This window comes from Hippopotamus amphibius, chromosome 10, assembly GCF_030028045.1.
Source record: "Hippopotamus amphibius kiboko isolate mHipAmp2 chromosome 10, mHipAmp2.hap2, whole genome shotgun sequence".
NCBI classification, from domain to species: Eukaryota; Metazoa; Chordata; class Mammalia; order Artiodactyla; family Hippopotamidae; genus Hippopotamus; species Hippopotamus amphibius.
In genome coordinates this window covers 25,799,089-25,820,307 of record NC_080195.1, presented here as the reverse complement: position 1 = coordinate 25,820,307, position 21,219 = coordinate 25,799,089, and the positions used below count along the sequence as shown (strand labels likewise).

Below are 21,219 nucleotides of genomic sequence, written 5' to 3'. Positions count from 1 at the left end.
CCAGGGAGAGAAGCTCGGCTCTGGCAATGCTTAGCAAGTGCCCTAAGTGCAAATTGCTTAGCCTCTCTGTGCCTCCATCTCTTCCTCCCCAAAATGGGTACAACAGCACCTCCCTCCCAGACTTATGGTGAGGATAAAGTGAGCTAAGATACCTGAAGCACGTGGTATACAGTAAATACTAATCAGGGTTACGAACAATAGTCATTTGTGCCCCTGTGTTCGCGAGAAGGCGAAATGTACAAGCGAGTGGGCTTCACCCTCGCGTCTGTGTAATTAATTACTGCTGCCTGGGGAGGAGCGTGTGTGCTCAAGGCACCGTCTGGGACGACTTACATAATGTCAGCTTTAGGCAAAGTGCCTGTCATTGGCGCAGCTCCGAAAATACACATACACACGAGCATGCCTGCGAGGCGGGGCCGCAGGGGGTGCGGGCTGCGTGGCCCACGCCGCGTGTCCACTCGGGCCGCCGGGTGTGAGACTGTGTCCCTGCGTGTCGCTGACACACACGCACACTGATACCAGCCCTGCTTCGACGTGCGTGTCATGGCTTAAAAATAGATGCTAATCCGTCAACCGGTCTGGCGTTGGCAGCCGAGGCGGCGGTGGCGGCAGAGTCATGGCCGTGGGGCTGCCTGCGCCTGCGATCTGTCTTCGGGACTGAGACCCGCGCCGCCTCCGGAGGTAGCGGGGCCGCGGCGGGTGGGCGAGGCGCGGGGATCGGGGCTGGGGGGGTGGGCGCGGGGGGCCGGGAAGGGGCCTGGGAGCGAGCCGGCGGGGCCCTCCGGGGCTGCCTCCCTCCACCCTCCGCGCCGGGCTGTCTGGGTTGGCAAGGGCTGGGCGACAGCCACGAACCTGTTACAACCGCGACAGCAGAGGGAGGGAGGGGGGCCGCGAACCAGGGGCCCCAAAAGCCTGCGGAGGGGGTTGGCGAGTGCCCAGGGGTGCATCCGGGAGGGAAAGGGGAGACATAGTGTCCCACGGAGCTCCTGCTGCACCTGGTCTGCTTCCCGCTTTCTTCTCACCATTCAGCATCACCCAGGCAGCCGAATCTGTTTCCAGAAAAGGTTGTTTTGGAACCAAGTGGTGGGGTCTTTAGGCCTGCGGAGAAAAAGTGATGGTGACGCTGACGGTGTTGAAGATGGTGGTGGTGACTGCTACAGTGCTATGTCTGCACTCCTTCTGACCAGCCATTGAAAAAAATCTCTTTCCCTAAACGATCCAGTCTCCACTCACCAGTCCTGATCCTAAGACCCCTGCTTGCTATGCCCTTTGAGTGCTGGACCTCTCCCAGTCCTGGGGGATAGGGGGCTGGGGAGAGCTGGACCCTGGCTGAGAGCAGTGGGGTGGGGAGGCGGGGGTGGGGGCAGGACAAAGATGGCCTCTCCTTGTGGACTTTGCCTTGAGCCCCTGGGCAGAAGACAGGAAAGGGAATGGGAGGGGGATTCTTCAGACCAGCCCACTTTTTCAGAGGGGCACCATCATAGTGTGAGAGGAGGTGGGGGAGGAGGGGAAGGAAGAGGAGGAAGAGGAGGGGGGAGTGGGGGGGGGGGTCTTGCCACAGTCCCCTCTGCCTGAACTTCCTGTGGCAAGTCTCAAAGGCTGGCCCTTCCCAGCTCTGCAGCTCAACGCATGCTCCCACGTTCAGGAGGCCCAGCTGTTCACAGAGAAGCAGAGGCACATCTGCTAAGGCCCCTCGTTGAGGACCCCATGTACTAAGCAGGGTCACTTGACTCCACCAGCAACGCAGAAGCTAATTCCAGGCTCTGAGACCCTGGGCCAGGCAGGATCCCTCATTTCTTCCCTTTCCTCCTCCTCCAGCCCCCCACCCTCTGCCTCTCCCCACCCACCCAGACACCCAGACACATGCGTGCGCACACACACACGCGTACGCGCACACACACACACACATACACACACTACTCCAGCCCTGCCTGGGCCCAGAGAGATGAGGTTTAATTAGTGATACCCGTATGCTGATCAAAGGAGGATGCTGTGCCTGTTATGCACATAGGTTGGCGCTTCCTTCTGTTAGCCTGGGCCTTCAGCAAGTATTTTTCAAAAACTTACCCTTCCTCTTTATTCGTGTTCCCCACTTGTCCCACTCCCCAACACGGACTTCCCAGAGCAGGCTCATCGCTGGGGCAGTGGGAGGGCCGGAATGGGTTAAAGCAGCCCATCTCTCTGGCACTGAGGAAGCAGGCTTGGCTGTGTCACGGCCCCAGCTGCCGCTGTGTTCATGCTAATTCCTTCTGGATGGGTCCAAAGACACCCCCAACTCCCCCTCCCAACTCTCCAGTCTCTCTGCCTGTAGCCACAGGCAGATGAGACCCAGATTCGGGCTGGCAAGGGCTCCAGCAGCGGGCCCTGCCCCCCAAATACCAAATGTGTGTGTGTGTGTTTACGTCTGTGTGTTGGGTGTGGGGGTGGGGTGGTGGAGCAGACACCCAGCAGCTGGGCAGCTCCCTCTCCCCGTAAACAAGAACACGTGACTCTCCCACCTCCTAGCCTGGCGGAGCCAAAGAGCATGGAGAAAGGAGCTGGCGCAGCTCAAAGGAGAGGAGAATCCAGAGCCCCCCCTCACCCCCACCCAAGGGCCAGACTTCACCTTCATCCCTGGAGAATCTTCTCCCCAGGGCCCAGCCCAGGTGTCAGGCAGGGAAGCAGCTGCTCCACACTCACAGGTGTGTCTCACATCCCTGCCTCTTCCAGCAGCTGCTACCTGGAGACTGACCCCTCATCACCGCGGCCACCCCTGTGGCTGCCACGGTTCCTGCCGCCTCTAAGATGTGCCCTGGTAACTGGCTCTGGGCTTCGGTGACATTTATGGCCCGCTTCTCCCGGAGTGGCTCGAGATCTCCTGTCCGTACGAGAGGGGCCCTGGAGGAGATGCCAGCCGTCCAGCATCCCTTGCTCAACGTCTTTGAGTTGGAGAGGCTTCTCTACACGGGCAAGACGGCCTGTAATCACGCCGACGAGGTCTGGCCAGGGCTTTACCTCGGAGACCAGTATGTACCCAGCAGACTGGGACCACGGCTGAGTGTGTGTGTGTGTGTGTGTGTGAGAAAGCAGAAAGCGTGGCAGAGAGGCGCTGAGTTGTGCTATTGGTTCTACGTTGAGGATGGAGGGGAGGGGGTACATGGGCAGAGTGGAGGCTGGAGGGTTTGGGGGAGTTAGGACAGGATTTTTGATAGACCCAACTCTGGACAGACAGACTCTGTTCAAGTAATCATGTCATTCATTCAGCAAAGTGTATGACTGCGTGCCAGTGCTATGGGCTGGACATCATAGATGACTTCTCTGAGCTTCCACCTATTGCGCCCTGAGCAAAAGCCATCACTGGGGCCAGGAACAGTGGGCAGTAAGGCCAAGGGTTGCCCAAGCCAAGGCTCAGAGTGTGCAGAGGCTCTGCCAGATGGGGGCACTGGAGAGAAGGGCGTCAAAGGAAGAGGAGGCCCCACTGCTCTCTCCCAAGGGCTTTAGAGGCTACAAGGAGTTTTTCACATGCCTTTTCTCTCTTAATCTTCATGGCAGCCTTGTGAGGTAGGTACCACTATCCCCAGGTTACAGAGGAGGAATCGGAAGCTCAGAGAAGTTGGGACTGGCCCAAGGTCACATGGGTCGTAAGTAGCAGAGCCAGGACTTGGAGGTTCACGTTCAGGGCCCTTTCTGCTCCAGGAGGTGGTACTGGACAGGGCATTTGATGTGACCATGTTGGCTGCGCTGAGGGGTATGGGCCACAGGAACACCTGAAGGTGACATCCATCACTGGGTAGCCATGAGTGTGGAATACCTGGCAAAACACAAAATTCTGGGCATCAGAGAGAGTCTAAAGTAACAGGGGAGGGACTTCCCTGGTGGTCCAGTGGTTAGGACTCCGTGCTTCCACTGCAGGGGGCGCAAGTTCGATCCCTGGTCGGGAACAGAGATCCCATGTGTGGCATGGGGCAGCCAAAAAATAATAATAATAATTTTAGAAAATAAATAAAGTAATGGGGGAGTGAGATGTGGGAATCATAGAAATTGAAGGTTAGTAGGATGTTAGGACTTTCTGGTGGTCCAGTGGTTAAGAGTCCACGCTTCCACTGCAGGGAGCACAGGTTCGATCCCTGGTCAGGGAATTAACATCCCCATGCTGCACGGCGCGGCCAAAAAATTAAAATTTTTTGAAAAATGGGTTAGCAGGACGTTAAATGTGAGCTGGTCCAACAACCCATCCGATGTCCAGATTCCTTCTGCCGTGTCCAAACCCTAGCCATTGACCTCCTTTCTGTACCTGAATATGCTGGTGTGAAGAAACTCCCTCTCTCCCAGGTCACCCCAGTCTTTCTCCAGCTAGATTCCAGTGTGGATAGGTATTTCCTTACATGACGCACAAACCCTGTCAATCCTTTTCACGGATCAAGTAAAATCCCGCTGCCTCAGAGCATTCCTTCAATATTTTATCGTGACTGTTGCTGGCCCATCCCTCAGTCTTCTCTCCTCCAGGCAAAATCTCCCTAGGACTCCCCACCTTTGCTCCAGGACAAAACTCCGGGTCACTGCCTGTCTCAGATCCTCAGGAAGTGAAGTGGTGGCCTGGAGCCAAGGATGTTGACCAGGCAGAGGTCTGGGTCCGGACAAGGATGTCTGGTCCCAGGGCCCAGCCCCACCCTCCCTCTAACCTCCACTCCTCAATGCAGGGAAATAGCCAACAACCACCGGGAGCTCCGTCGCCTGGGCATCACCCACGTGCTCAACGCCTCTCACAGCAGGTGGCGAGGGACGCCCGAGGCCTACGAGGGGCTGGGCGTCCGCTACCTGGGTGTCGAAGCCCACGACTCGCCAGCCTTCGATATGAGCGTCCACTTCCAGGCGGCCGCCGACTTCATCCATCGGGCTCTGAGCCAGCCGGGAGGTAGGGGGGCGGCACGCAAGGAGGAGGGAAGGACCAATAGACACAGAGTTAGAGGAAAGCCCGGGGGGTCCAGGTGTGGAGAGAGAGAGACTTGAATGATGTGAGAAAAGGCTCAGGAAAGAAAACCATTCTCTCAGCCATCTTTTCAAGGCAGTCCATAAAAAGAAGGAAATAATCCCAAATGTTAAGGGAATGGCAGGTTGCTCCTGGGTGGTATGATTATGAGCGATATATTTTTCAGTTGTTGACTTCTTTACATATTTCTATACTTTTTAATGATTTCTACCCTGAGCCTGTTTTGCTTTAGTGATCAGAAAGAAAATACATATATATGAACTTCCCTGGTGGTCCAGTGGTTAAAACTCCATGCTTCCAACGCAGGGGAGCACGGGTTTGAGCATTGGTTGAGGAAGTAAGACTCCTACATGCCCCATGGCCTGGCCAAAAAATTTTTTTAATTTTTTAAAAAATACGAAAAGAATACATTCATCACACCTCACCCCTCAGAATGGTTGGGAGATTGAGGAAGGGCTGGGTTAGACACAGAGAGGTTTCCGTGGCCACACTCAGCACATATCGACTGAAACCCTACTCAGTGCAAAGCTCGGTTCTGCGTTAGGGGCGAGCCTCTCCCTTCGAGCCCCTTTTGGGTTTACGGCTGTGGTGTGTTCTCCATCTCGTTCTATCCAGGCTCCCCCATTTGCCGGGATCTAGATTCTTACCACACCAGTCTGTGCCTCCTTGCACCTCTGCTTTCTCCCCTGTCCACAGGGCCCTCTCGCCAGCCTCCTCCAGCCCACCACAAAGCCCCCCAGCCCATCTCTCGTGTCTCTGTTCACAGGGAGGATCCTGGTGCACTGCGCCGTGGGAGTGAGCCGCTCGGCCACCCTGGTGCTGGCCTACCTCATGCTGTACCACCGCCTCACCCTCGTGGAGGCCATCAAGAAAGTCAAGGACCAGCGAGGCATCATCCCCAATCGGGGCTTCTTGAGGCAGCTCCTGGCCCTGGACCGCAGGCTGCGGCAGGGTCTGGAGGCGTGAAGGGAGGGGGAGGGAGGTCAGGCCGGGCCTGTGGGTTCCTGGATCCCAGCTGGGGAGCGGAGGCCCGGAGGGCAGGTTGGAGGAGGCCCAGTGAACCCATTCTCTCCTGAGAGGGCTGGGACGTGGCCCCAGGCCACAGCTGCTGTTTGTCAAGAGGGGATGGGGGGTGAGATGGGCAGAGTGACAGTCACCCAGGCGGGAGCTGGCCAGGGAAGGGGGCTCCTAGGCTGTAGGTAGAAGATGGTCCTGGATTCCAGCCAGGGTGGTCCTGGCGATTCACAGCCCCTTCCCCTCTTTGTGCTCAAGTGCTCCCCCTCCTTCCCGTATCAGGACAGAAGGACCAGCTCTGCCCTGTGCCTGTGCCTGGAGTCAGGGACACAGCTAACACGAATGTGATGGTGTCGAGTCGTGTGGAGACGGTAGCGTAGGGACAGACGGTGAAGAGATGGTGTGAGAAGCTCAGGGAGAAACCCAGAGACTTGTTACTCCAAATGCGGGAAGAAGAGGTGTGGGAGGCTTGGCATGGTGCCCGTGGCTGCTGGTCGTGGCCCAACACTGCAGAGGTGCATGACTGGGAGTCTGTAGATAATCACTTACTGGATCCAAGTGTCTCCAGGAAAAATAAAGATGGTGAATACGAAGTGAGCCTCTTGAATCACTGACGGCTTGTATGAGTCTGCACCTCTCTCCTGAGCACAATTCCTGACTCCCTGCTAAGGGTCATAAACCCCCATCAGCCTTTCCACCTCCACCAGTTCTTAGGGGAGGTTTCTCCCAAGTGGTATCTTGAACTTGCTATTTCCATTTATGTCCACACAGAGGCAGCAGAGGACCACAAAATTCAGATATGCAAATAGTTGGGACTCAGGACACACCCTGCATCTCCTAAGCTTAAAATAGATCTCTGTTCACAAGCTCAGGTTTGTAAGAAATCTAATTTATCTTCAAAATGTCAACCTTATTTCTAGTAGGAGAGAGGAATATTAATCTTAAATCAATCCCAGCCCTGAATCCTACCTTCACAGGTTTGGGTTTTGCCTGGTGCCAAAAGGGAAGGAGAGGTGATGTGATTGTTTCCTCTTCTGATCTTTCCAGGTTTTCCTCCCAGGAGTGTAACATAATCTCCTTAGTAAATTTAGTCAAAAAATAGACTCAACCAGCAAAGAGAATCATATGATCTTTCTAATATCCCAACTGTCAAACTGCCAGCACCACATCCCTCTGTTTAAAAAGGGTATGTTGGACTTCCCTGGTGATCCAGTGGTTACGACTCCAAACTTACAGTGAAGGGGGCATGGGTTCCATCCTGGTCAGAGAACTAAGACCCCGCGTGCTGTGCAGTGTGGCCAATTAAATTAAATTAAATTAAATTAAATTAAATTAAAGAGGGTGTGTTCCCAAAACAGAATATCCTCAGGAGTGGGAGAAGGGGATGGGCTGTAAGAGGAAGTGAAAAATACAGGGAAAAAATCACTTAATATAGCTAAAGCGTATTTCTGCCCTAAAGTACAGAAACTCAGAGTCTCAAAGCCAGAAGTCACCTTCAAAGATGAACAATTTCCACTCTCCAACAGGGCATAAATAAATCGCCTTTTCAATAAATCACTTGACAATGGTTATCAAGCATTTATTTGCTTGGCCATCTTTGCTAGTCGGTAATCGCTACGTAAGTTCCACGCCCATTACCAGCTCTCGGTATTAAAAAGCTCTAGTTTTACACTTGCATCCTGCAATCACGTTACAGTGGTGGTGAGATGAGCCCAAAAGATTGGACAGCCTAGGATCCCTGGCCCTGGCACACAGCCATGAGGGTGCTAGAGACGGTCACTTTATCCTCTCCTCCTGCTTCCATGCGATAGTCTGTCTACTTCCGCAGGGTTGCTGCGGGCATTTGATTAGATATGCGATGGAGAGCTCCGAGCACACCCGGTATCTAGTGTGTTCTTTCTCTTGCTCCATCTCTCCTGGCAAAAATTCCCATGGTGTGAAGCCAGCTCTCGTGCCTCTCCTGTGTCCCCTCACTTTCAGCCTAACAGCTCTGATTGCCTCCAGGAGTCCGCATTTGTCACATGTCAAGTTTCCTCCCTAGCCTCACCAATGTTGGTACCCCTTTCTAATTGTGGCAACCAGAACTGGTCTCAGCGCTTCAGGCTAGACCTGTGGGATGAGTGGCCAGCAAGATCCGTTGGCGGGAGCCTCACATTTTCATTCTCATCGAGGGACAGTTTTATCTAAGGGAAAGAGGGGGGCTTCGTTAGGAATGTTGATTCTAATTAAACTGCACTGATTCCCTGTCAGAACCATGGGCAAAAGGATTTATGTATAACTAAAAGGAACCCAGAAATAACTCAGGCTCTTAGACGGACTGACTGTAACTATCATCTGACCAGTGTAGACTACAATAGAGCTGTCACCTCCTTTGTTCTAGTAAGTATATTACTACTAATGTAACCCACAGCCACAGACCTATTTTTGTAGTCTGAACGTGCCTCAGCGAAAGCCCCCAGACTTCTTGCAAATTAAGTAACTTGAGAATTCGATTCTAACTTCTCGTAGAGAAGTATAGCTACCAAAGTCTATTTGACCAAAGAACAGGTTTCCAGACTATCCTCATAGAGCAGATCATATATATATATTTTTATTATTATTTAACAAAGCCATATTTTGGCTCTGCCCAGGCACTCTTCTGTTTTTTACAGATATTAAGTCATTTAATCCTCACTTAAAACCCTGTGAAGTGGTGTCATTGTCATTGCTTAGAAACAGGGAAATTGAGGTGAAGTAATTTTCCCAAGGACACACACATAGTAAGCACAGGAGCTCAGATTCAACCTTGGAAGCTCTGGCTCCAGAATCTGTGTGTGTAGCCATCACGCTGCTGTGCAGCCCTCCACCTCCACCATTTAAGGGTGCATGTGTATCTTGGGGGTCAAGGAAGAGAAGGAAAGGGCACAGCCTGGTGATCACACGGATAGAATCAGCCCTATTCTCCTCCAAAGAGGCTGAGGGTGACCCTTGTCACAGGTGGGTCTCACTCCCACCTGCCAAAACCGGCATGAAAAGTCCAGCCTCCTGCATCCAGTTCTTGGGCAGGGGACCAGCTGGACCCAAGCGAAGGACTTGAAAATGAACAAGAATAAATATGCTCTTGTTAGATGCAGCCCGTGCTTCCAGCCGGCTGAGCCTCGGGCCCCTGGGGAACTGCAATTCAAGAGCAGCTCATCCTCCTCCCTGCCTGCCCCGGCTTCCTGATGTTGACTCAAACCCTCAGGGCAGGCCCCCAGGCCTCTGGTGACTCTGGGGAGAGGGAGGAATGTTTGTCCGCTCCTTCACCCTGTAACTAATCCCAGCTGAGAAGTTCCACAGGGAGCAGCGGCGAAGAGAAAACTGCTGCTTCTGGGCCCCAAGGTAGCAGATGGAGCCGGAAAGCACACAGGAGGCTAAGAATATCGCTGGCTGAACACACACATGAAAAGATGCTCAACATCACTAATCATCAGAGAAATGCAAGTCAAAGCCACCATGAGGTATCACCTCACACCAATCAGAATGGCCATCATCACAAAGTCTGGAAACAACAGATGTTGGAGAGGGTGTGGAGAAAAGGGAACTCTCCTGCACTGTTGGTGGGAATGTAAGTTGGTACAGCCACTATGGAAAACAATTTGGAGGTTCCTTAAAAAACTACAAATAGAACTACCATATGATCCAGTAATCTCACTCCTGGGCATATACCCAAAGAAAACCATAATCCCAAAAGAAACGTGTACCATAATGTTTATTGCAGCACTACTTACAATAGCCAGGACATGGAAGCAACCTAAATGCCCATCAACAAATGAATGGATACAGAAGATGTGGCATATATACACAATGGAATATTACTCAGCTATAAAAAGGGATGAGATGGAGCTATATGTAATGAGGTGGATAGAACTACAATCTGTCATACAGAGTGAAGTAAGTCAGAAAGAGAAGGACAAATATTGTATGCTAACTCACATATACGGAATCTAAAAATGGTACTGATGAACTCAGTGACAAGAACAAGGATGTAGATATAGAGAATGGACTGGAGAACTCGAGGTATGGGAGGGGGCGGGGGGTGAAGGGGAAACTGAGACGAAGCGAGAGAGTAGCACAGACGTATATATACTACCAACTGTAAAATAGTCAGTGGGAAGTTATTGTATAACAAAGGGAGTCCAACTCAAGGATGGAAGATGGCTTAGAGGACTGGGGCCGGGAGGGTGGAGGGGACTCGAAGGGGGGGGGAGTCAAGGAAGGGAGGGAATACGGGGATATGTGTATAAAAACAGATGATTGAACCTGGTGTACCCCCAAAAAATAAAAAAAAAATAAAAATAAATAAGAATATCGCTGGCTGGAGGGGGCTGGGCACCCCCCCCCCAAAGAGATCCCTTAGAAAAGGGAACCCTCCTGCACTGTTGGTAGGAATGTAAATTGGTGCCACCACTATGGGAAACAGTATGGAGGTTTCTCAGAAGACTAACGATAGAACTACCACATGTTCCAGCGACTCCACTCCCGGGTATTTACCCGAAAATATAAAAACACTCATTCAATAAGACACGCGCACCCCAGTGTTCATAGCAACATTATTTAGGATAGCCAAGATACGAAGCAACCTAAGTGTCCATCAACAGATGCATGGATAAAGAAGATGTGGTATATACATACACACACACCCACACACACACCCACCATGGAACACTACTCAGCCATAAAAAAAAACAATGAGATTTTGCCATTTGCAACAACATGGATGAACTTGGAAGGTATTCTGCTAAGTGAAATAAGTCAGACAAAGACAAATACTGTATGATACCACATATATGGAATCTAAAAAATGAAACAAAAAATAAAAAATGAAACAAACCAGTGAATAGAACAAGACAGAAACAGACTCACAGATATAGAGAACAAATTAGCAGTTACCAGTGGGGAGAGGGAAGGGGGAGGGACATAACAGGAGTAAAGGACTACGTGGTACAGATTACTATATATAAAATAAATAAGCTACAAAGATGTATTGTATAGCACAGGGAATATAGCCAATATTTTATTACAACTATAAAAGGAATATAACCTTTAAAAATTATGAATCCCCAGGTCGTACACTTTGAAACATATGATACTGTAAGTCAACTATACCTCCATTTAAAAAAAAAGAAAATGGATAAAAGAAAAAGAGAAACATCCCTTAAGCTAAAGGAAGCCTAAACAGAGAAAGAGTGGGCCAGGTTATAAGGAAAGATAAACCCTGTTTATCATAGGTTTCTGTCCTCAGAACTTTTTCTGAGGAAGAAGGAAGAAGCAAAAGATGGAAAAGTTTAGGGAGCAGAGCCCTGCTCATTCCTTAAACCCCTGTGAATACGTTACCTCACATGGCAAAGGGGATTTTGCAGATGTGAGTAAAACTGCAACCTCTCAGCGGGGAGATGTCATTGGATTATCCAATGGGCCGAATCACACGAGTCCTTAAAAGCAGAGAACCTTTTCAAACTGCAGTGAGAGATTTGATGTGAGGACTGGTACCCATTGCTGCCTTTGAAGACAAGGATGGGAGCGGAGAAGTAAGGAATGTGGGCCCTTCTAGAAGCTGGAGAAAGCAAGAAAATGGATTCTCCCCTAGGTCCTCTGAGAGGAAGGCAGCCCGGCTGACAGAGCCTGATTTTAGCCCAGCGAAACCCTGGTCTACAAAACTGTAAGATAATAAATCTGCATTATGCCAGTTTATTGCATGTCAGTTGTATCGCAATAAAAGTTCTTAAAAAAAAATACATAAATTTGCATTGTTCAAGCCGTTACGTTTGCGGTGATTTGTTACAGCAGCAATAGGAAAATGTTCAAAGCAACCCCCGTCCCCCCGTCCCTCCCACCACCACCCCAGGACTTCGCTGGTGGTCCAGTGGTTAAGACTTCGCCTTCCAATGCAGGGGGTGCAGGTTCAAAATCCATGGTCAGGGAGCTAAGATCCCACGTGCCTCCCAGTCAAAAAAAAAGCCCCTTGACACGAATGAACACTGGTCAAAAGTACCAGGACTAATCTCTACTTTGGTTTTAAAAATTAAGAACTAGTGACACTAAAACTGCTGAAAACCATGTTTCGTTGGAGCCATTCCTCAGAACTATTGAGAGACTGTTACACGGGGCTACGGTCCTCAGTTTGGCTCAAATAAAATTTTTCTTCTATTCCTAAAAAAAAAAAAACTTAGTGACACACACTAGGGAAGGAAGGTGCATTTGGCAAGAGCTCTACATCACACACCAAAACCCACCAGCAGAGGGTGTTTTGTTTCCTGCACAATGTCACAATGACCGGGAAACGTTACACAACATTTGGATTTCCAGCTTCTCTTAAGATGTTGAGAGGGACATGACAACAGTCTGAGCAGGGGCTGTCCCACTGGGACAAGGACGTGGCTGCCCTCAAGTCATCCCTGGACCTGCTTCACTCCTGAAGATCACTGCCTCCAACCCTGGGGTGAATCAAGCTTGCATCACTGTATCCTGATGTCTACCCAGAAATGTCAGAAGCCTACGAAGTAGAGGGTAGTCCACTGGCCCCCATCTTTTCCCAATCCCCAACCCACTCCCAGAGAGTCTTTTTTTTTTAAGATAAATATTTTTTATTTTAATTTTATTGGAATATGGTTGATCTACCGTGTTGTGTTAGGTTCAGGTATACAGCAAAGTGATTGTTATACATATACATATATTCATTCTTTTTCAGATTCTTTTCTGATACAGGTTATCACAGCATATTGAGTAGTGTTCCCTGTGCTATACAGATGGTCCTTTTTGGTTATCTATCTTATATATATATATTAGTGTATGTGTGTTCATCCCAAGCTCCTAATTTATCCCTCCCCCCACCCCAACATCTCTGGTAACCATAAGTTTGTTTTCTATATCTGTACATCTATTTCAGTTTTGTAAATAAGTTCATTTGTATCATTTTTTTAATTTAGATTCCACATGAGTGATATCATACATTTGCCTCTATCCAATTTACTTCATTTAGTATGATCATCTCTAGGTCCATCCATGTTGCTGCAAATGGCGTTATTTCATTATTTTTAATGGCTGATTAATATTCCATTGCGTGTGTGTGTGTGTGTGTGTGTGTGTGTGTGTGTGTGTGTGTGTGTACATGTGTATACCACATCTTCTTTATCCATTCATCTGTCGATGGACACTTAGGTTACTCCCATGTCTTGGCTATTGTAAACAGTGCTGCTGTGAACATCGGGGTGCACGTATCTTTTCGGATTATGGTTTTCTCTGGATATATGCCCAGGAATGGGATTGCCCCAGCCATTCTTAGAACGTTATCTGTGGGCAGTGGTTACTGGCCTTCTGAATGGCCTGGGATTGTTCCTTAAGGCCTCTGCCAAATTCCCCTTCAGCATCTGGAGCTGGCCTGGGAGAAGGCGGCTGACACCCCCAGTCTCTCTAGAAGGAACCTTGGGAAGAGAGGGGAATGTTTATCTGTGCAGGAGCCAGCTTCCAATGGTCAAGGGCTACAAGAAAGGCACTCTCTTCCTCCTAGGTAACGTTCCCTGAGGTGGTTTGTTTTCTTGAGAATTCTGAGAAGAGCTGGGGTAGGGAGAAATCAGAGAGGGGAGGCGTGTCCCTCCTTGGTCCCTGGGGGCTCACTCACAAACTGGGTCAGGGCTGAGCAAGTCCACATTCTTGGTCTATAATCTGAACAGAGCCTGAACTCCTAATCCAGTTGAGGCCAATGGAAGCCCAGAAGAGGACAAGAGGGTTAGCAAAAGTATTAGCCTGGGGAGGGAGACCGTCTGCTCTGAGAATGTCCACACCCACACCCAATGGGTTGGGCACGAGGCCATCGACCATGTACTGGCATCTCGGAACACTCCTTCTGAGCTCTACCACCGGCACCTAGACCCCTGGTCCAGGGAAAGGGGGGAACCTCACTTGCCTTAGGAGAAAAGAGAGATATATCACAAGATCAGAAAAGGGATGAAAGGAAGTGAGGTGAGTCAGGAGACCCAGGGCAAAGGCTCATCCATCTTCCTCCGCCAGTACGTGCCAGGGCCAAGCCTCCAGGTGCCAAGCAAGAAGGGATGTGCTCCAGCCCAGGGCAGGGAACACAAGTGAGTGATCAGAGCCTCAAAAACACCAGAACTGGAAGGCAGCCTGGTGAACTTCTCACTTGGTGATTTCCTGATCACGCCTGACAGAGCTCTAGTGCTTGAAATAGCTTTCCATGGGTCCACTTGGTGGGGGGGGGGGTCACTGCAGAGAGAGAAACCCCACACGATTCAAACAGATCAGCCCTGTTTTTATCTCTAATCCATGCACTGTCTGTTTTTAAACAGTATCTAATAAACAGCATTCTGCCACACACACAAAAAAATGAAAACCACCAAGCTTATCTAATCCTTCATTTTATTTTTAATTTTTTTAAGTAGGTTAGCTAATTGGGAAAAGAATTTGAAAAAGAATAGATACGTTTATATGTATAACTGAATCACTTTGCTGTACACCTGAAACTAACACAACATTGTTAATCAACTCTACTCCAATATAAAATAAAAAGCTTACAAAAATAAAGTAGGTCAGCAAACATCATGTGCAGTAATTTTTTTTTTTTTGGCCACACCACATGGGATTTTGGTTCCCCAACCAGGGACTGAACCTGAGCCCTCGGCAGTGGAAGCGCAAAGTCCTAACCACTGGACCACCACGGAAGTCTCCAATCCTTCATTTTGTAAATGAGAAACTGGGGCTTGGAGAAGTGTCACTGAAAGTCACAGAGAAGGTGCCAACACCAGGACCGAGGATGGGGAGGTTGCTGGGCCTGCATCTGCCAGATTCCACCCTCCACTTCCTCCTGTTATCACAGACCTGCCTGGAGCTTCGGGCTGACTGTCCGGCCTGAGACTCCATTCTTCAGGCTTCTTTTGCAAGTAGGTGTGACCCGGTGACTAAACTCTCACCAGTGGAATGGGACCAAAAGTTAAAACTTGAATTCTTACAAGGAAAATGCTGTCTTTCCACTCTTTCATCCCCTCCCTTGGGGTTAGAACATCAGCTATGTAACTGGTAAGTCAGCTTCTCCTGTATGAACAAGGAACACCTCTCAGGACGGGGCCAAACAGCGAGAGAAAGAGAGAAAGGAATCCGTGGCTCTGGATGGCTTCGTGAAGCAGAACCCACCTCCTTTCTTTGGAATGTTCATGAGACAGAAATATACTAGATGGCTGGAGTCCCTGTCCCCCACATCCCCTCATCCTCACCCCCCCACCCCCGCACTGTGGGGCATGTGGCATCTTAGTTCCCCCACCAGGGATCGAACCCACGCCCCCTGCCGTGGAAGTGCAGAGTCTTAACCACTGGACCGCCAGGGAAGTCCTGCCCCTATACTTTTAGGTCTCTTTGTGACAGTGGCGTGGTATTTATCTATGGCTCAGTAACAAATTACCCCTAATCTTAGTGGCTAAAAACAGCAAACATTGGTTGTCTCCTCGTTCCTGTGGGTCAGGAATTCAAGAGCAGCTGAACGGTGTGGTTTTGCCTCAGGGTCTCTCAAGAGGCTGCAGCCAGGACATTGGCAGAAGCTGCCACTGTCACTCCAGGTTTGACTAAAGCCAGAATATCCACGTCTACTCACACGGCTGCTAGCAGAGACCCCCGTCCCCTGCCATGTGGCTTCTCCACAGGCGAGTGTCCTTGTGACATGGCTCCTGGCTTCCCCAGAGCAAGTGACCAGAGGGAGAGAGAGAGGAGGAAATCGCGGTGCATTTTTATGACCCAGTCTCCAAAATCAACCACGGTCACCTCCACTTCCCTCGGCTTGATAGAAGAGTCCCAAGTCCAGCTCAATCTCTTCTCATTCAAGAAAATGGGAAGGAGGCTCCCCACTTGAAAGGGAGGAGTATTTAAAAATGGGTGGACATATTTTCAAACCCACCACAGTAGCTTAGCCTGCATCCTAATTAATACACTACAGGTACTGGCTCCTGGCCTCATACAACTTCTGAGCCATGATGCTTCGTGATATAGTTTGATGATAAAAATAAGGAACATTTATTGGGGGCTTTTTATGGGCCAGGTGTATGAAAAGCATTTTTCAAGCTTTTTGTTTCTCGTATGACCCTCTGCGGTAGAGTTAGGACAAGCCCTAACCTTCCAAGGGAGAAAATGAGGCAATATCATGCCAGATTCCAGAGCTTTCGCTACTGTTAAGTGTTTAGAGAAAGAGCATGTTTTATGGAGAACAAGTTTGGTTGGAATTCTGTTGACAACACTTACCAGATTTTGCGGGGAGACCTAACCTTCTTGAGCTTCTATTTTTTTTTTTTTTTAATAAGAAAGTAGAAAATAATTATACCCCGAGGGTCCTGGTGAGGAATCCATGGATATGTGAAGACTGAACGCAGGGCTTGGCATGCAATAGGCGATCAGTCACAGGTGTTTTTCTCTCCTCCTCTGCTTTATTCTCCAATCTCCACTCTCACACGTGGGATGGTTCAGCTCTGGCCTAGAGTATTGGCTTTGTTCCAGAAATCCAAAGACATAGCAGGACTATGCAGGATTCCTGGGAAATCAGGCTAGCTTGAACCCCATAACTTCTGTTTCCTTCCGGCCTCCCCTGATACTTAGGACTGTCATCAGGGACGCTTAAGAGAAACCCGGGGAAAAGCCTGGGGCATCACCCAGAACTCAGAAAGAAAGGGAGAGAGAAAGGAAGCTTTGCCTTGGGGTCACAACCAAGCCTTATTCTCCTATTAGATTTCCCAAGTGGGTCGGGAGTTGAGGGGGAGGGGGCTGGAACGGCTGCTTCACTTCCCTAGAGAACCACAGACAGGACCTAGGCTTTTCTGAGAAGATTATGAACACCTTTCAGCAAGAGTGGCATCAATCATACAAATGAACTTATTTACAAATCAGAAACAGACTCACAGACTTAGAGAAGGAACTTATGGTGACCAGGAGGGAAGGCTGGAGAGGAAAGGATAGATTGGGAGTTTGGGATTGACATGTACATGCTGCTATATTTTAAATGGATAACCAACAAAGACCTACTGTATAGCACAGGGAACTCTGCTCAATATTCTGTAATAACCTATATGGGAAAAGAATAGATACATGTATATGTGTAACTGAATGACTTTGTGGTACACCTGAAACTAACACAACATTGTTAATGAACTCTAGCCCAATATTAAAAAAAAAAGAAAAGAAAAAGTCACATCAATCATCCCCTACAAGCTTCCTGGTACTGAGATCCCCAGGGTATTTGGAAAGAGGAAGGCCAGATCTTTTAAGAATAAAATGAGCAAAGGGTCTCCTTTGCCCAAATATAAAATGAACAACTCTTAAACCCCTTCAAAGAATTGCAGAGTTGCATGTTCCATGAAAATTGTTCTCTTAAGCAATGAAAAAGCTTAGGGAAATAGGACAATTTGTCTAATTTTAAAGTATGACGTTTATTTGGGGTTAATTATCACTTTTTACAACCCATCATGGTTAGTATTCTCTTCCATATTTTGAGGCTGGTTTTGGAGGCCCCTGGAAGAGAGAGTCTCTTAGTAAAGGTAAAACGATGGGACTGAGGTTTCTGATCTCATGCTCCTCCATAGAATTAGCTCTGTCTCCAAAATGCGTTTCTCTAATGCTAACAAGGCCTTAAAATGAGGGGGCTTTCGGGGTATATAAGAGAATGTTGGGGCGGGACCTTGAAAATGAAGAGAGTCCTTGACTCTGCAGAAGTTTTTCTTGAGGTTTTAGTATCACCTTTCTCTTTCTCTCTTTTTTTTTTAATAAATTTATTTATTTTTGGCTGAGTTGGGTCTTCGTTGCGGCGCATGGACTTTCTCTAGTTGTGGCTGGGGGTAGGGGCTACCCTTTGTTGCAGTGCAAGGTCTCCTTACTGCAGTGGCTTCTCTTCTTGCAGAGCACAGGTTCTAGGCCCGCAGGCTTCAGTAGTTGGAGCATGTGGGCTCAGTAGTTGTGGCTCACAGGCTCTAGAGCGCAGGCTCAGTAGTTGTGGCACGCGGACTTAGTTACTCTTCGGCATGCAGGATCTTTCCTGACCAGGGCTCGAACCCATGTCCCCTGCGTTGGCAGGCAGATTCTTAACTGCTGCACCCCCAGGGAAGTCCCTACCTTTCTCTCTTGCTGTGGAAGATTTAGAAACATAATTCTGCTTCAGATTTCTCAAGTGGCTTTGGCTTTGGATGTATAATTCCTCACCTTCTTTACTGTTTCCATTTCTTCCTCACAAAATAACCACACTTGCCTTCCTGATTCACAAGAAGCTGGGTGTATGAAGCATCACTGGCTGAGGTTGGGGGAAGGTGAGTTATCTAAATTGGATTGACATGATGTGAGAAATCAACTTCTTTTTGATACAACCCTTTAGTCCAGGAAAATGCTGGATCAAACCAACCTTTTGCTTGCTTATTTGTTTTTTGGCCACACCACACAGCATGTGGGATCGTAGTTCCCTAACCAGGGATGGAACCCATGCCCCCTGCAGTGGATGCAGTGGAAGCTCGGAGCCCTGACCACTGGACCAAGGATGCTCAAAGCAAAAGCCCTTCCTTCAGCCTACATCTCCCAATCTAAGCCATCATCTGGGGCACTGCCCTAAGGCCACAATGGCCGGGAGGGATGAAGGTGGGAGATTGAGAAGGGATGCATTGGGTTTCCTAAATTAGAGTCCTTGAGTGCCTCGGGAGACCTTAGTGAATGCTTAAAATGTCAGGCTTAACATACGAATTGTTAAAAAACTTTCTGACTTCTGCACTCATGGCCCATGTCCACTGCCCAAATTGACCAGTTGTGTCTCCCTGAGAATTTCCACTGTTCCTACCTTTAGGGTGTCTTCACACCTGGGTTCCTTAGCCTAAGGCAGGGAAGATGTACTCCTCACTTCCTGTCAATTTTCCTTTCAAAGGCTCTCCCTCTTTCACAGGTGTGCCCTAGAGGCACCTAGCAGGAATTCCTTAATACCATCTGGCTCACCTATCAACACCTTTCCCCGGAGCCAATAAATAGAACTATTGGATAAGTAACAGCTATACTTTTTTTTAATCCTCTATACTGCTGAGAACATGGCTCAAATTGTATGGTAATTTATATACTCGCACGCACATACATTCCACAATATTTATTGAACCAGACACTGGAACCACCACAAAATGACTCATACCTTTGCAAAATCTCTTATGAGGAGGGCTCATGAAGGGATCAAATTTAGGAATTCACATAGTTATTTTTATAATCCCATAACCTACTACACTGTACATGAAAAGTATTGGAAGAGATGTAAAAAAGGTGACAATGGCAGACCACAGAAGAGGTTAATTTTTAGCCAAATCTTACAAAATGTCAGGCATGGGAAGGAAAAGGGCATTCCAAACATAACTGCTACGGTGGACAAAATCACAGAAAGAATATATTCAAGGAACAACGGTAGAAGCTTCGTGGCTGATGAATAGTGTATGGAGGAGGAGGGGGTGCATTTGGCATTAGGGTGAAAAGCAAAGTCCAGACTGGAATGACTTGAATGGCACACTCTAGAGTTTGCCTTTTTATCCTGTAAACACCAGGAACCTATAGACCTCATTAAGCAGGAGAAAGAAATGATGAGATTTATGTTTTAGAAAGGTAGCTCTGGGGTCAGCAGAGAAGATGGATTTGAGAGTAAGAGCAGAACAATATTTCTTTCAGCATAACTACATGAGAATTTGGAGGGGGGGACAAGACATATTTTTTTAACTTTTTCTTTTATATTGGGATATAGTTGATTAACAATGTATTAGTTTCAGGTGTACAGCAAAGTGATTCAGTTATACATGTACATGTGTCTATTCTTTTTCAAATTATTTTCCCGTTTAGGTTGTCACATAATATTGAGCAAATTCCCTGTGCTATACAGTAGGTCCTTGTGGGTTATCTATTTTAAATAAAGCAGTGTGTACATGTCAAGGCATGTTAAATGAACACTTCTGGGGACCACCTTTAACTATGGAATGAGACTCTCTGGGCTTGAGACTTGGGAGTCTGCATATGTGGCTCTAAAGTCTAAGACATAGACTAGAGACAGAGAGACCAATTAGGAAGCTTTTGGAATTGTCCGATTAGTAGGAGATGAAATTAGTTGGATCTGTACATGATACCCTTTCCGAGTAGCTCATAAAGGAAAACAATTGTTTTCAGACAATTACATAAGTGCTAAACTATTTTTGCAGACTGCTGAGTGCTCTTGGCCAAGTCATTTGATACCTTCGCCATCATGCTTTTAAATGCAAAGTACTCATTTGTATAGTCTTATTTGAGTGTTACAAACTCTCAAGAGTCAGGGAAAGGATTTATTACCTTCAACTGAGGCAGTAAGTTTAAAATAGAAAGATTAGGTTGAGTCATTCTTATTTGTTTTTTGCTTGCTTACTGTTTATCTCCTCATGCAACGTACATCCCAGGAGAGCAGGCTTGAGGGCATTGATGGCTCTCCAGTGAACAGGTGCTTGGCAAAAGTGGGCTTGTGGTGAATATGCTCTAAAAAAATGAAACACAGAAAGACAAAGTAAGGGAAAAAGGAGGCAGAGGAAGAGAAATGAAGGGAGGGAGGAAGGAAGGGAGGAAAGAGAAGAAAGAAAGAAAAAAGAAAGGAAGGAAGGGAGGGAGGAAGGAGAAGAAAGAAAGGAAGGAAGGAAGGAAAGGGAAAGGAAGGAGGGAAGGAAGGAAGAAAGAAGAGAGGGGGGAGGAAAGGAAGAAAGAAGGGAGCAAAGGATGAAGGAAAGGAAGGGAGGGAGGGAGGAAACAAAGAGGAGGACGGGAGGGAGAAAAAGAAAGAAAGGCAGGAAAAAAGGGCAAGAAAGAAACAAAAATAATGCAGTTCAGGTAAAAGAAATCATCACATTGGACAGGGAATTAAGAGATTCAGTCCTTCTTCCAACTACTATTTCTTCAACACTTGCGTAGTGCTAGATGCTGAAGATGCTGCCCTTATGGTATTGCCAGTATGGATGTCTGTGTTTGATTCTGCTACTCAGGAGCTTAGAGCCCTAACAAGTCTACCTTAAGCTTCAGGTCTTAGTTCCTCGTTGGTAAAACCAGGGGTGGGGGGGGAGTGTCTCCAAAAATAAGATAAGTAAAGCGCTTTCTAGATCTCACTTTCCTAATTCATCTGCTTTAAATCCTGGTTTCAGTTCCCTCTTTTGTTTTTTGTTTGTTTTGCTCTGAAAACCTTTATTTTTAATAGCCCCAAACTGGAAATA

General features: G+C 48.1%; 1 protein-coding gene across 2 annotated transcripts; it reads left to right on the top strand.

The window, feature by feature from the left end:
- Nucleotides 1–466: 466 nt before the first annotated feature.
- Nucleotides 467–6,576, top strand: DUSP26 (dual specificity phosphatase 26). 2 transcript variants are annotated; one of them, XM_057697395.1, is made up of 4 exons: nt 467–681; nt 2,713–3,005; nt 4,680–4,894; nt 5,736–6,576. In XM_057697395.1, the coding sequence occupies exons 2-4, from the start codon at nt 2,785–2,787 to the stop codon at nt 5,933–5,935; spliced, it is 636 nt and encodes a 211-aa protein (XP_057553378.1). In that variant the 5' UTR covers nt 467–681; nt 2,713–2,784; the 3' UTR covers nt 5,936–6,576. The 2 variants fall into 2 exon arrangements, with proteins under 2 accessions (XP_057553378.1, XP_057553377.1); XM_057697394.1 differs by having other exon boundaries at nt 606–681; nt 2,710–3,005; nt 5,736–5,935.
- Nucleotides 6,577–21,219: the final 14,643 nt, after the last annotated feature.

Coding starts and splice junctions, on each gene's coding strand:
- DUSP26 (XM_057697395.1), top strand. CDS start 2,785: ATGTGCCCTGGTAACTGGCTCTGGGCTTCGGTGACATTTATGGCCCGC. Junction 3,006..4,679: donor GGGCTTTACCTCGGAGACCA/GTATGTACCCAG, acceptor TCCTCAATGCAG/GGAAATAGCCAACAACCACC. Junction 4,895..5,735: donor GGCTCTGAGCCAGCCGGGAG/GTAGGGGGGCGG, acceptor CTCTGTTCACAG/GGAGGATCCTGGTGCACTGC.